At 41.4% G+C, this 15,492-nt stretch overlaps 1 protein-coding gene across 1 annotated transcript in view; it reads right to left on the bottom strand.

The window, feature by feature from the left end:
* Nucleotides 1-15,492, bottom strand: part of MRPL48 (mitochondrial ribosomal protein L48) — a 62,672-nt gene that overhangs the window by 20,715 nt on the left and 26,465 nt on the right. The window contains exon 5 of the mRNA XM_067751682.1: nucleotides 5,064-5,152. Coding sequence (XP_067607783.1) covers nucleotides 5,064-5,152 — 89 coding nt within the window. The remainder of the gene's footprint in view (nucleotides 1-5,063; nucleotides 5,153-15,492) is intronic.

The following is a 15,492-nucleotide window of genomic DNA, read 5'->3' as shown; positions in this document are numbered from 1 at the left end:
AAGCATGGTTTTCAAATCTGTTGGTTACAAAGGGCCTAAGAAAAAATCACGTTTCCCTTTGTGAAGCACATGAAATACTCATCAATGTGCTTTCACTGTATAAAACAAGAATGACTTAACTAGCAGAACATATGGTTAGATTATATAAATGGAGTTCTCTGCATTTCAAAAAATATGAAAACATATGAGTTTCTCTGTTAACATTTATTTTCATCAAGTAAAACTGATGGGAGAAAAACTTGTAATTTAGAAAGTTCTATCCATTAACTTAATTGTCTTTCTAAAATGTGGAAGATTGCCATTATTAAACCTGAGGAGAGGTTCCATTCTAGGATCACCAGTGTTCCAAGGGCCTATGGTTTGAGAGGCACTGAGATAATGGATGGAAAAACACTTTGAAAATGGAAAGAGATCATTACTTTTACTCATATCAAAAATGAATCTCTCTAAAACTCTGACACTGTTGTAATTTAGCAGAACAGGCAAGGCAGGATGAGAGCCCAGTGGGTTGGAGACCAGGGTGCTCTAATGGCACAGGCTAAAAGTCAGGTCTTCACAGGAATTGTTCTGTGCCTGGAAAAGCTCTGGGAAACCCTTTTATAGTTTTTACAGCCCCAGTGTTTCCAGCTACGCTAAGCAACTGCATACTCCTAGATGAGTGTCAGTTCACTTTACATACTCAGTGTAAGAACACAGGTAGCATTTAATAAATGTTTGTTGAGCTGAACTCTATAACACCTCCACTGACACTTTCACGGAGAACTGCATCTTTAACTTTGCTCTCTTGATATTTAGTTCATTTCCCAAGCAAAGCACTTCCCACGTGTACCTTAGTTACATTTTTGAGCACTATCCTTCCCAGGCCACTTCATACTTTTTGTAGTTAAGAGACTGTGTCCCACTCACCACAGCGTCATCTGTGCAAAGCACAGTGCCTGGCACATAGCAAACACTCAATAACGGTTGTTCTTTTCAATGAGTTACAAGAGGCAGACTTGAGGGAAAACATGGATGCTAGTTTAAAACAACTCTCTGTAAGCCAGTCCTATAATCCATGTCTAGCCCTACAGTCACCAGGCCAGCAAAACCAATCTTTCTGTTTCCAGGAAGCTAGGACTATCACCACAAAGTGATTCTGATCTGCTGATTTTTCTGGGAATGATGTCACAGTCTCCTCACAGACTTGTGGCTGTTAGAGCTGATCAATCTATGAGTGCTACAACAAAATAAGTAGGTGTCAGAAATGACAAACACCTCCTCTATGTCAACAGTCAGAACAGCATGAAGTTTCCAAGAGAAAAGGTATCTTGACTCCTAGTTGCCCTTCTACAAAGAGGAAATAAACTGTCTGAGTTCAAAAACCTTACTCTCTTGCCCCAGAGCCTGAAAAATAGAACATATAACAGCTAAAACTGACAGCAATTTATGTTGTCTCCATTTCATCCTCCCACATCTTCCTCTTGGCAATGCTTTTATTCTTGGGCTGCTATTACCCTAAAATTGGAGGCTGAACAACAGCTGAGGGCAAGTAAGTAAGTGGTCTTGGGAGATATGACCTAGCACTATACAAATGTGAAGGACTATATTCTTTTTATTTTTATCAAATAAAAATCACTCCAAACAATCTGAAGCCTTTTAAATTTAACAGAATGATGCAGGGCCCTTGAAGGAATAATGAGATTACACACTGAGACACAGTGCTATGGCTGCAGATATGCTCTGAAGTGTGAGCCCCCACTGCCATGAGTCAAGGTGGGTCTTACATGATGAGAGAAGAAAAAGGAAGATATCATGTCTTAAAGAAGAAAGAGCATGTACAAAGAACAGAAGCACGAGACAGAATGGGTGTATGAGAAAATGTGCCTGAAGTATAGTGTGCAAAATGGGAAATCACTGAGAAGGAGATTGGGTCTGTGCTGAGAGACCCGAAATCCCACTGAGGATACAGAAAAAATGGTTTGCTATCATCCCCCATGCTGCCACCCAAGAGGAACCTTTGTTTTCACCTCTCTTCTCACTAACTCCTCAGAGAAGCATCAATGACAAGGGCACAGGATGGAGGGATGGAAACCAACCTAGAGTTATAAACCAGGCCATGCAAGATAGAGATAAAACCAGTATTGACAAGGAAAGCTGAGGTGAGGTAGATGTGCCTTTTCCTTCCCAAGGTTCAGGAGTCATAAGGCTGAGTGTGGAACCTTTGGAAGGAGGAGTGAAGAGATTATACCAGCAGAAAAGGGACAAGGGTTGGCCACTTTGTGCATGAGAATTAACTCTTGTCTCAGGGATGTAGGGCTCAAGAGAGTAGAGGAGCTAGCCTGAGAGTCAGAGAAGAAAAAATGGGAAAATGGCTGTTTATTGTTTTTTCTAGGTTCTAAGTTCAGGGAAGAAAGGAAGCCAAAAGATGACTTCTAGCTTTTCCAGTCCAGTTCCCCAGGGGTGCAAAAGAGACAGGGACTTGGGACAGAGCCTCTGTAAGCTGGCGGATGAAAGTTTTCATTGTGCTGTTCCGTGCGGGAAGTGAGGAGCCTCTAGCAGCTTCCATCACCATCCAGCCCTATAGTGCTAGCCACCCTGGAACAATGAATGACATCAGAGAAAAGCCTACAGCCCTAACAAAAGGGAGCATCACTCCCTTCAAGCAACCAAGGTCATCTGGAGGCAGCTGTTTGCAGAGAATGGGTTGTTTGCCAGCTCTGATTTACAAAACCTCGGGGCAGCTCCAATAACCACATTTAGGTTCAGCTCAGTCAATATTTATTGTCCTCTACTTGATGCCAGGCTTTGTGCTGGACACTGGGGATACAGAAAAAATATGAGACATGGCCTCTACCCTGAGTATGCTCATCATCTAGGAGGAGAAACAGTCATCAAAACAGGTGGTTAAAACAGAGCAGCAAGTCCTAGGATAGAGGAAGCACAAGGAACTCCAGCAGCTCATGGTAGGACAAGTAACCCAGTGCAGGGAATCAGAGGTTTCTCAGAAGGAGAGATTTGTTCTTCCCCTCCTCATCCTGCTTCCTCAGTGGGATTTAGATGCTCAGAATGTATTGGCCAAGTGAAGAAGGAGAGCAGGTCTTCCAAGTAGACAGAAGAGCAGGTGAGAGGTCTCAAAACAGTATGATGGGGCTTCCCTGGTGGCGTAGTGGTTGGGAGTCCGCCTGCCGATGCAGGGGATCCAGGTTCGTGCCCCGGTCCGGGAAGATCCCACATGCCGCGGAGCGGCTGTGCCCGTGAGCCATGGCCGCTGAGCCTGCGCGTCCGGAGCCTGTGCTCCGCAACGGGAAGAGGCCACAGCAGTGAGAGGCCCACGTACTGCAAAAAAAAGCACCCCAGTATGATGATTTGAGTATGGTATCCATGAGATGGGAGAGGAGGCTGGAGAGAAAGATGGGACAGATGGCATTAGACATGCCATTAAGCTTCCTTTTATAACAAGCCAAGGAGTGGGCCAGAGCATGGTATATACAGAAAATTATCTATGAGGGAAGATCCCAAGAAATTAAAAAAAACAAAAAACTCACACCCAAACAAAACTAATTTTATTTTCTGCTAATTTATGTGAGACTTTTAGAAGGGGGATATCACAAAATAAAACAACTCCAAGAACTTACTCTGAGGTGTCACAACTCAGAAAGGGTGTAAATCACTCCTTCTTCTGAATTTTAAATAGCACTTTGTATCTTCCTTTCAGCACTTGTCACTTTCTGCTTGGGAGCATAATTATTTGTGTCTTATCTCTAGTGGTTTATCAGCTCCCTGTGAGCATGAACCAGGTCTTGTTCATTCATACTATAAAATTTTATTGCAACTCAGTCTGAATAGGCAAGGCACCCCCAACAGTACCTAGCACATAATAGATGTTTGAAAAATGTATCATAGCATTATGGAGTTACATGATATCAGAGCTGAAAGACTCTTGAAGATATTCTAATCCAGAGTTTCTCAAACTTTGTGAAGAGTCTGACAAGAGCTATGGACTCTCTTCCCAGAAAAAGTCACACATAGAAAACATTTTACATATAATTTCAGGACCTGCCATGCCCAAAGAGGTTAGGTTAACTTACCCCAAATCACGAAGCTAATAACTGGCAGAACCAAGCCTAGAACACAAGTTTCCTGGTTCCCAATTCAGTACTCTTCTCATCACAAAGGAACAATTTTAGTAGGGCTGTTTCCTGCTGGAAAGGTGCCTGATACAAGCCTCAGGTGTGGCAACATTCCTGTCATGAAATTCCTGGATATAAGGATGTTGCTCAGGAGAACGTGGCAAGTTTAGTGGCTTCTGAGGCCCAAATGCAGTGGTACTGGACTTCTGCCAAGGTGAGAGAGGCAATGGGAGATGTGCGGGGTTGCATGGGAGCATCGAACTAAGCCAAAGAACCAAAAGCGATGTTGAAATCTGCCCAAGTAGAACAGCAAAATCTTCCTAACTATACTGTTTACAGGAAGTGATAGAATCGTGACTCAAAGCTAGACTGTCTGACTTTCAAGCCAGTTTTGTGTCCATCCCACTACAAAATCCTCTGCAAATGCACAAAAAATCCAACCACCACAGAAGCAATCCTTCAGCTGGAGCCAAAGAAATAGGCTAAATAATCTTACAATGCTTAGAAATAACTCCCAGTTATCTGTGATAATGGATTAAAGAAACACATACATATTTTAAATCTGTAAATACTGTAAAAATCAGCTATTTGGCTGAAAATGTGAATCCACCTCTATGTGCCACAAACCATTCATTCAACTGAACTGAACATATCATTTCCATTGTGAGGTCCCTATTGAACTAAGTACTAAGAAGATACTTTCTTTACGTGTCACAAATAATAAAACCAAAGAATTTGCTTTTCACTGTGATAACCTGGCCCAGGAACAAGATTAGGAACTGGGAAAAACATCTCCACTCTGGATCATATCCAAACTAATGAACTGGAGAGGACTGAGGGACAACCCTCTATCCTTTCTAGCTCCAGTATAATCCAACCTATGCACATCTGATCTTCAGGGTCTTTGTAAAAGCTGCACACTATCCTTTTCTAAAGGACCCCTGCCCCTCTTACCTCTTGTGCTTTAACTAGGTGCTTGTATCTTCCAATGCCATGCGTGGGCTGTGACCTGTAGTGCCGACTGATGCTCAGCAGAACGCCACCTAAAAGACAGAAAATAAGACAAACCTGTTTCAAAGCTCCTCCAGGGACAGATAGATCATACATGAGGAGACAAATTCTCCATCGTGAAATGGAATATTTGGGGATAGTGAGCCTCTTGCTGGTTTAAAGAACCAGAGCTATTTCTTGATACTGAGCTGACACTCGGTTTACCCCATTTTTCTCTCCGTTTGGCCCCTGGACTATATCTAATCCCCACCACCCATCTTTCTTTGAGAAATTCTCTCCTGCTAGAGCCACTGCTGGTAGGGGGACAAAATGCATTCTCACAGGGCTCTCATTTTCTCCGTTCCTCAACAGGCAATAATCCTTTTGAAGTTTTCCAATGAAGATTGTTCAGAGAAAGAGACAGGTGGCAAATACAACCAGGAAAAAGGACAATCACAGATTTCCACAGTTTTTTAAACTATCTAATTTGTTTTATTTGTGTTGATATGTAATAATCTCCAACAGACTTTGTTAAGTGAATAACAATAAAAACTAAAAACCTAAGGTACAGAACAGTGTGTATGTAAAAAATAGGATCTGTATACACATATTCACTGTGGTAGACCCAGAGATATGCCACCCAGATTCCCTTCAAAGAAGGACTTGCTGATATATACATAGTCTCCTTTAATCCTCATTATTTTTATCTTCATTTACAAATAAAGAAGCTGCAGCTCAAAAAAATAGGAATTGGCCAAGGTCAACCAGCAAGTAAAAGGCAGAACTGCAATTTAAACCCAGGTCTATGTGACTGAACAGCCTGTTCTCAGATGTGTTATAACATCTGAATTTCTGGAATACAAAATCTAGCTAGGGACTTCCCTGGTGGTCCAGTGGTTAAGAAACCACCTTCCAATGCAGGGGATGTGGCTTTGATCCCTGGTTGGGGAACTAAGATCCCACGTGCCGCGGGGCAACTAAGCCCACGCGCCACAACTACTGAGCCCGTGCACTCTGAAGCCCATGAGCCACAACTAGGGAGCCTGCGTGCCGCAACTAGAGAGCCCACACACCACAACTAGAGAGAAGCCCACGCACCGCAACAAAAGATCTCACATGCCACAGCAAAGATCCCGCATGCCGCAACTAAGATCCGACGCAGCCAAATTAAAAAAAAAAAAATCTAGCTAGACTTGATCGTTTCCATATCTGATATCAGCTCCTTATCTGTACCCTTCACTGGAACCAGCCCTACACAGCTCTGTTATGTCTGTCTGTCTCTCTTGCTTGTTCCCTACCTTCTGGAAAAGTACTAGTCCTAGGTTCTGCTCCCTGCCCTCCCAGCTCCTGTGGTCCTGCATCTCCCCAGGGCCACCACTTTGTGGGGGGCTAAACACAAAATGGTGTGGAAAAGTCTAACGACATCAAGTGAAATGTTTCTTAAGCTTCTCTTTTCTAAAATGTGCTTCCAAGCAGGTCTGCTCTGTGCCAGGCCAATCAAGAATCGTGGCTTCAGAGACTTTCCCTATGTTTACAATCCACAGTATTTCATCAAGACAACCCTGGTATATCATGGATCCCTTCCATGATGTGTATTAGTCCGCATTTACTATTATATGCCAACAACTGAATAGATACTGGGACAGTTACAAAGATGACTAAAATATACTACATTCCCTAGAGACACTCAATGTGTACTGGGGAAGGATGATGGGAAAGCAGATAATTACCTTATAGTGTACAAAATACTTTAATGGAGATGAGAGCAAGGAACTTAGAGGAAAGAACCACTAACTCCACCTTAGGGGTGAGCGGGGCGAAGTGGAAGATGGTACAGAGGAATAGGTTCATGGAGGTAACAGCTGAATTCTTTTTTTTTTTTTAAGTCAGTTTTCTCATCTTTATTATTTATTTGGCTGCATCAGGTCTTAGTTGCGACACGCAGGATTTTCGCCGCAGCACGCGGGATCTTTCGTTGCAGCGCATGGGCTTCTCTCTAGTTGTGGCGCACAGGCTTAGTTGCCCCGAGGCATGTGGGATCTTAGTTCCCTGACCAGGGATCGAACCCGCGTCCCCTGCATTGGAAGGCGGATTCTTAACCACTGGACCACCAGGGAAGTCCCAACAGCTGCATTCTTGAAAGAGGAGTAAGAGTTTAACACGCATGGAAGAAGGAGGTATTTTTGGCAGAGGCTTCCAAAGAGCACTGAACATAACTGACGTATCTTCTTGGCCACAGTCCCAGCTGACTCTTTGAGGCTTTAGGTTCCAGACTCTGCAACCTGGGGCCCCGCCCAAACAGCTGATATCCAAATCCCCTTGATTGGGTACACAACCATCCTCAGATCAGAGCCTTGAAAATTAATCCATCCCAAAAGATTTTATTATGACTTTAAAACATGACCTCCTAAAAAGCACTGAACTCTCCAAAGCATGTTTACTCATTCAACAAATATTTATTACTACCCACTGGGGTAGCCAGAAACAATTATACCCTCACAACCATGTGAATGGCACACACTAGAGTTGTGCAATGTACAAACAACCCAATATCCATGGCAGGCCCGGGTTGGTACCAACCACTGCCCTAGATGCTGGAGCTGTAACAATGGGCAAAGACAAAGTCCCTGCAATACAGAATCTATGATCTAGTGGCGAGACAGTAATATCAATGCAGGTGATAAGGGCTACCTACAATAAGGGCTATATACATGAGAGAGGCACTAAGGCTGGACTTGTGGTGTCAGGAAAGGATTCTTAGAGCAGGTGGCTTTTAAGTAAAACCTGACAGATGACTAGGAGTTAGAGAGAACACAGTATGGGGAGGGGAAGACTCAGAGAGAGAATTTCAAGGCAGAGTATAAGCAGCAGGGTGGCAAGAGATGAGCTTACAGAAACAGGCAAAAAATTTAGGAAGGGCTTAATTATTCAGTACTTATGATGTGCCAGACACTGTGCAATGAGGTGAAGATATAACAGGGGACAAGGCCAACAAAACTCAGCTTATGGAGCTTATAGTCTAGTAGGAGGAGGGAATCATTAATGGAGGAGGGAATAGTCACAAAATAAATATGAGGGCTTCCCTGGTGGCGCAGTGGTTGAGAGTCCGCCTGCCGATGCAGGGGACACGGGTTCGTGCCCCGGTCCAGGAAGATCCCACATGCCGCAGAGCGGCTAGGCCCGTGAGCCATGGCCGTTAAGCCTGCGCGTCCGGAGCCTCTGCTCCGCAACGGGAGAGGCCACAACAGTGAGAGGCCTGTGTACCGCAAAAAAAAATAATAATAATAAATAAATAAATAAATAAATATGAAATTACAAATTGTGATGAATGATAAAAAGCGCTATGGCAATACAATCAGTGGATCTATTTTAGATTGGAATATCAGGAAAGGCCTCTAAAAAAAAATGACATGTGAACTGAAACCAGATTTCAGAGGAAAATAGTAATAGTGGTTATCCCAGGGAGAAGTGGCTAGATGGCAGGGGAGAGAGACCTACTGTTGACTTTATACTCATGTATCTTTTAAAACTTGTTCCATGTACATGCATTATCTACTCAAATAAATAAATTAAATAAATTGAGACCTGAAAGGCAGATAGGAGTTTATTAGGTAAAAAGATAGAGAATGAATATTCCAGGCAGAGGGAATAGCGTGTGCAAGGGCCCCAGAGGGGGACGCAGATTGGCACATTCAAGGGACAAAAAGACTGTCCATGTGGCTGAAGCAAAGTGAGAGGGGCTGAGTGCACCAGAGATTAGGGCAGTGGATTGGAACCCACCACTCTGAGCCATGTTAAGGGTTTGGATTTCATGCTGAACAGCGGAGAAATTATATGTCTAATGTGTTTCTAAAAGATCACTTTGGTTGTTGTGGGTGGAAGGTGGTTGGAGGGGGAGTGTGGATGGAAGTTCAAGCAAAGATTCAAGTAGTATCCTTGGCTGAGTTGTTGTTGTTAGTCTTCCTGTATCCACACCCGCCCCCTCTATTCCATCCTTTAAAGCTGACAAATTAATCCTTCGAAAACACAAACCTAATCATGTTATTCTCTTTCATTAATTCAACAATTTATTCACTGCACACACACAATTTTTAAAAAGGACTTACTCTGTGCCAGGCACTGTATCAGGCACTACAGTAACACCAATAAATGAGACAAGGAAGGTCCTTGCTATATTTCAAAATGTTTGATGATTTTCCACTGCCTGAAGTTCATACTCCTTAGGCAAGCATTTAAGAGTCTCAATTTTATAATCTAGTTCCAACCACTTCACGTCCTCACCCTCCATCCTCCAGGCTTTTAAAACCTTGCTTCTCAGCCACAGAGCTACACTTGCCATTCTGTATAAACCATGCAGTTCTCATGCCTCTGTGTGGTGCTGGGCTGTCCCCCATGCTGGGACTGCACCTCTCTGACTGGTGATATCCTTCACAGCCTCCATGGCCAGCTTAAATGTCGCCTCTGTGCTGCCCTAAACATACAAACATCATCAAGAGTTTACAGTTGCAGCTCTCCCATGCCTCCATTATATAGTAAAATATTTTGTGCAAATTAAAAAACAACAACAACCCAGGCACTCGTCACCATCTTTAAGTACACAGAAATTCAATCACCCACCAGTGGTTTCAAGTAGCAGAACCAAAAGTGATCTTTGAGATGATGACACATCTTAGGTGAAAATGCCACAAATGCTTGCCTCAGCCTCTAATCTACTGGAATTCCTTGGCAAGGAGGCATTTTCAAATTTAGTTTGGGGCAATTTCTATAATAGAGCAGTTGGTTAATTAAGAAGCTGGTTCAAACTACTGTTAAATTAACCCGTTTTGAAAGGTTTTTGGTCAAATCACCAGTGGTTAAACTGCTTAATTAGTTGTTTTAATTATAAAATTTACAAGTTTGAAAGCCTCTGATTTCCATTAAGTTCAACTGAATTTTTTCCCCTGCTTGTGTCATTAAGCTGGTTTCCTGCTGTCATATTAACATTGCAGCCTCCTGAGAGAAAAGGCAACTCTTTTCGTTGAAGAAGATACAAAACCCCATGATTTCAAAAGGAGGCTTTGAAAATCTTTCAGTTAGTACAATTATAGAATGTAATCATGTATTGACTTCTCCCACAACACATCCCTTCCCTTTATATATGCCAGAGCCAATTGTCCTTCAATGTCCTTGTTTACTAAACTGGGAACTAAACCCATCAATCCAGGATGGGGATAAACAACTTCATTTTAATTATTTCTCCTTCAAAATTAGAACAAGCATTTTGGCAGGGCTATGCAGGAGGGAAAGAGGAAAAAGCTGGGGTAACCCCAGCCAAGAGTCTAATTACAGGATATTTTCTCCATCCAATACACATCCCTGAAGGGCAGATACACCCCAGCACGTGGCAAATGGTATGTGCTCAGTAAGTGTTGGGGTGTTTTTGTTTGCTTGTTTTGTTTTGAAATTCTAGAGATATTTTACCAAGACAATCTGCAATGATTTGGCTCTGGCAGCTACCCACTTTTTTCAAAATCTCTTTTCAAACTTTTTTCAGTTTAGAATTTCTAATTACATTGAACTATTTGGACTTGAATGTACCATGTTTTTTTTTTAATAAATTTATTTATTTTTGGCTGTGTTGGGTTTGCGTTGCTGTGTGTGGGCTTTCTCTAGTTGCGGCGAGCAGGGGCTACTCTTCGTTTTGTGATGCGCAGGCTTCATTGCGGTGGCTTCTCTTGTTGCGGAGCATGAGCTCTAGGCACGCGGGCTTCAACAGTTGTAGCGTGCAGGCTCAGTAGTTGTGGCTCGCGGGCTCTAGAGCGCAGGCTCAGTAGTTGTGGCGCACGGGCGTAAGTGCTCTGCGGCATGTGGGATCTTCCCAGACCAGGGCTCGAACCGCGTCACCTGCATTGGCAGGCGGATTCTTACCACTGAGCCACCAGGGAAGTCCCGAATGTACCATGTTTTGATGACTCCACCTTTTTGCTCATGCTATAATAAGAAGAGTCTGAGTTCCCTTCATTTAACCTCTTTAGACCTCTTTATATATTTACTTCTACCTCTCCATGTACGTTTAAATCAGTAAGAAAAAGATGGTTACTACAATGAGGTCCATCCCTTAGAGAGAGCAGCTGGGATGGTACCCAGGGCCCACAGAGAGTATGATGTGTAAAGGTAGGAACAGGACACTGCTTCCTATTCTTCTTTTCCGAACACCATTATAATTCAATTTTGAAATTTCTAACTTTAAAGAAATCTCAAAGACACATGAAAAATGCCAACAAAGCTGTGTCCTTTCAAAGAGAATTACTTTGGCATGCTGATATTGGTGAGTTACCCTGGGCCTTGGAGCCTTCTAGGCACTGAGATTCCACAATTGAAATGGGCAAAGGAAAGGATAAATGGCCAGTAAATGTATGAAAATATGTTCAACCAACTAGTAATCAAAGACATGCAAATTACAAATACAAGGGATGGCATTTTTTAACTTATTAATATTAACAAATATTAAAAAAATAACAATGTTGATGAGTGTATAAAAAGGGATTCTTAAATACCAAAAAAACTATAAAATGGTACAATCTTTCCAAACAGCAATTTGGCAATACACATCAATAGCTTTAAAAATGTGCATTTTGGGACTTCCCTGGTGGCACAGTGGTTAAGAATCCGCCTGCCAATGCAGGGGACATGGGCTCGATCCCTGGTCCGGGAAGATCCCACATGCTGTGGAGCAACTAAGCCTGCACGCTGCAACTACTGAGCCCACGTGCCACAACTACTGAGCCTGTGTGCTGCAACTACTGAAGCTTGCATACCTAGAGCCCGTGCTCGGCAACAAGAGAAGCCACCACAATCAGAAGCTCACGCACCGCAACAAAGAGTAGCCCCCGCTCGCAACAACTAGAGAAAGCCTACGTGCAGCAACAAAGACCCAGTGCAGCCAAAAAAAAAATTAAAATGCGCATTTCCTTTGACCCAACAATTAGACTTTGAGAAATATATCCTATGTAAATAATCATAGAAGGGCAGAAATACTAATGTACAAGGATGTTTATCGTAGTGTTGTTTACATTGCAAGATTTTGGAGACAACTTAAATTTCTCCAAATAGGAAGCTGTTTGAGTAAATTGTTACTGTCCCTACCTCTCTTTTCAAAAGGATCTTTTATTCAATTGGACATTTTTCAACAGCATTTAACATGCCCCATTTAATCCAGTTTCAAAAGCAAAATAAAACAAAAACTACCTCAGAATCAGATACTAAAATATACCTCAAAACTACAGTAACCAGTAGTATTAAAACAGCTTGGTACTGGTATCAAATATACAGACAGATCTATAAAACAATACTAAATTACAATACAGTAGTTCTAGATCCATATGGAAACTTAGTATATGATAAGGTGACATTCTCAAATCTATGGGGAAAAGATGGATGTTTCAATAAATGTTAAAACAACTGGCTATGGGAGTTTCCTGGTGGTGCAGTGGTTAAGAATCCGCCTGCTAATCCAGGGGACATGGGTTCGAGCCCTGGTTGGGGAAGATCCCACATGCCGCAGAGCGACTAAGCCCGTGCGCCACAACTACTGAACCTGCGCTCTACAGCTCGCAAGCCACAACTACTGAGCCCACATGCCACAACTACTGAAGCCCGCGTGCCTAGTGCCCGTGCTCTGCAACAAAGAGAAGCCACGGCAATGAGAAGCCCACGCACCGCAACGAAGAGTAGCCCCCGCATGCCTCAACTAGAGAAAGCCCACGCACAGCAACAAAGACCCAACGCAGCCAAAAATAAATTAATTAATTAATTAAATTTTTAAAAAGAACTTTCATTAAAAAAAGGAACTATATAAAAAGTTCTTACAAATCAAAAATGAAAAAGCAAACAATTCAAAAGAAAAATGGGCAAAAAATATGTGCAGGCAGTTCACAAGAAATACAAATGGCCAAAAAAATATGAAAAGATGACAAACTTTCTCAAGAAATGCAAATTAAAATGAGACATAATTTTCACCAGCAAAAAAGTAAGATGTTTTGTAAAACCCAGTTTGGGCCAGAAAATAGAAATGTAAATTAATACAACTTCTCTGAAGGGCAATCTGACAATACTTAACAAAATTTTCAACTGACAACCCATTGACTCAGCAATTTCAATTCCAGGAATTTAACTTACAAATGTACAGAACAAGTTTATAAAGATGTATAGAAACAGTTGTTGCAGCATTTTTTGAAATAACAAAAACTAAAAACAAGCTAAATGTCCAGCATTATAACATATATGTTAATATACGCATAAAACTTTCCTGAAAAATATACAAGAAACTGCTATCGATGCATACCACTGAGGAGTGAGACTAGGTGGGTAATAGAAAAAAATTCAATCTTTCATCATACATCCTTTTGTCAATTTATATTTATTTTTACCATTTGCATGCTTTTATAATTTTTAACAGTTGATAATTTTAATATATTTTTAAAACCTTCCTCGGAATACATACCAGTTCAAAATGAACTTTTTCTCTGGTTATGGGATAAGGGATGATACCAAGAGTAGGGAATAAATGGGTCTTGAACATAATCCTTATTTTTAATATACAAGAAAAAAAATGAAAGTCTAACAAAATGTTAATAATTGCCAAATCTGGATTTATTTGACATATCACCCTTTTCACTTTTTTATAACTTTTTATATCTTTCAAAATTAAAAGTATAATTAAGAGAAAAATAACCATCAAAAAAGTTTTTCCTTAATCCCACATCCCTCTCCAGCTTCTGCCAATTCTCTCTCCTCCCATTCAAAGACAAACTTCTTAAACGTACTGTCTGTAATAGCTTTCTCTAACTCCTGAACTCCCATTCACCTGTCAATGCAGTTGATTTCCACAACAGACCTCACCACACCTACACAGATACTACTCTCCCTAAGGTCACCTCTATGCTGTCGAAACCAAGGAACATCGTTAGTTCATGTCTTTTGCGATCCCCTCGCAGCAGCACACAGCTGAAACTGTAACGTGATTAACCACTCTTTCCTTCCTGAAACACTCTCCTTTTGGCTGCCATGAAACGATACTAACCTGGTCTTCTCCTACCACGTTGGCCTCCCTTTTCAAGCTCATTAGCCATATTTTGCACCCTCTACTCAATTTTTTAATGTTGGAGTTCCTCAGGGCCTGATCCTTGGGCCTCTTCTCTACTTATTCTCCTCAGGTAGTCTCATTCATTCCCAAGACTTCAATTAAAATCAACAATATGATGACTTCCAAATTCACATTTTCATCCCAGACCTACATTTTGAGCTCAAGATCGGAGTCTCCAATGGACTACTTAGTATATCTTCCTCACAAGCACTCCAACTCAACATGTTCAAAACCAGACTCAGATTCTTACCCTAAAAGTTGTTCCATTTAAGGCAGTATATTCAAAATAATTATGTAGATATTTATTTATTACAGTAGAAACATGTTCACCATAGGTTAAGTAGAAAAAAAAGATTATGAAGCATTATATATAATTTGTTCCCATTACTGCAAGACAAAAAAATACACACACACACACACACACGCACACACACACACAGAAAGAGAGAAAGAAATGCCTAGAAAAAGACCTGGTAGGATATACTCCAGAATGTTAAGCAATAATCTCTGGATGGTAGGATTACAAGTGATTTTTATTTTCTTCAGCTTCTTCGTGTGTGTATTGTGTGTGTGTGTGTGTGTGTGTGTTTATTTTCCATATTCTCTAAAATGGCTGCTTTTCACTTTTATGATCAGATTTTCTTAGGTTTTTTTTTCCTCTCCTGATAGGATGCAATATGAAGTTCAGAGCATCAGTTATTAAGTTTTCTTGCTAAAACTGTGTAACTTGAATCTAGAAAAGCTTTTAGATGTAACTTCTAGTTTGTAGGAAAGGAACAGAAGAACATATTATAAAATACCGCACAGAAATAATCAAATTAAAAAGGGAGGAAATTTTATAAGTCAAATGGTCTAGCCTAATCAAAAAGCAACTGTTGTAGAAATAAAATAGTGAAAGATCTGTTCTGCATTAAAGGTGACATCATAGCAAAATGCAAAGCATGAACCATCATTGGTTCTTGGTTATAAACAACCCCATAAAAGACTTTTGGGGGACAACTGGGGAAATGGATAGAGTATTAGATGACATTGGGGCATTATTATTAATTTTCTTCAGGGAGATAAAGCTATTGTGGTTCTTTAATAGAATGTAGAGAATATCCTTGTTTCTAGAAATGCATGCTTAAGTATTCAGGGGTGAAGTATCATAACATCTGATCAAGAAAGCTAACGTGGGGGCTTCCCTGGTGGCACAGTGGTTGGGAGTCCGCCTGCCGATGCAGGGGACACGGGTTCGTGCCCTGGTACGGGAGGATCCCACATGCCGCG

This window comes from Pseudorca crassidens, chromosome 9, assembly GCF_039906515.1.
Source record: "Pseudorca crassidens isolate mPseCra1 chromosome 9, mPseCra1.hap1, whole genome shotgun sequence".
NCBI lineage: Eukaryota > Metazoa > Chordata > Mammalia > Artiodactyla > Delphinidae > Pseudorca > Pseudorca crassidens.
Note: the sequence above shows the minus strand (reverse complement) of the source record. Positions and strands in the feature narration are given on the sequence as shown.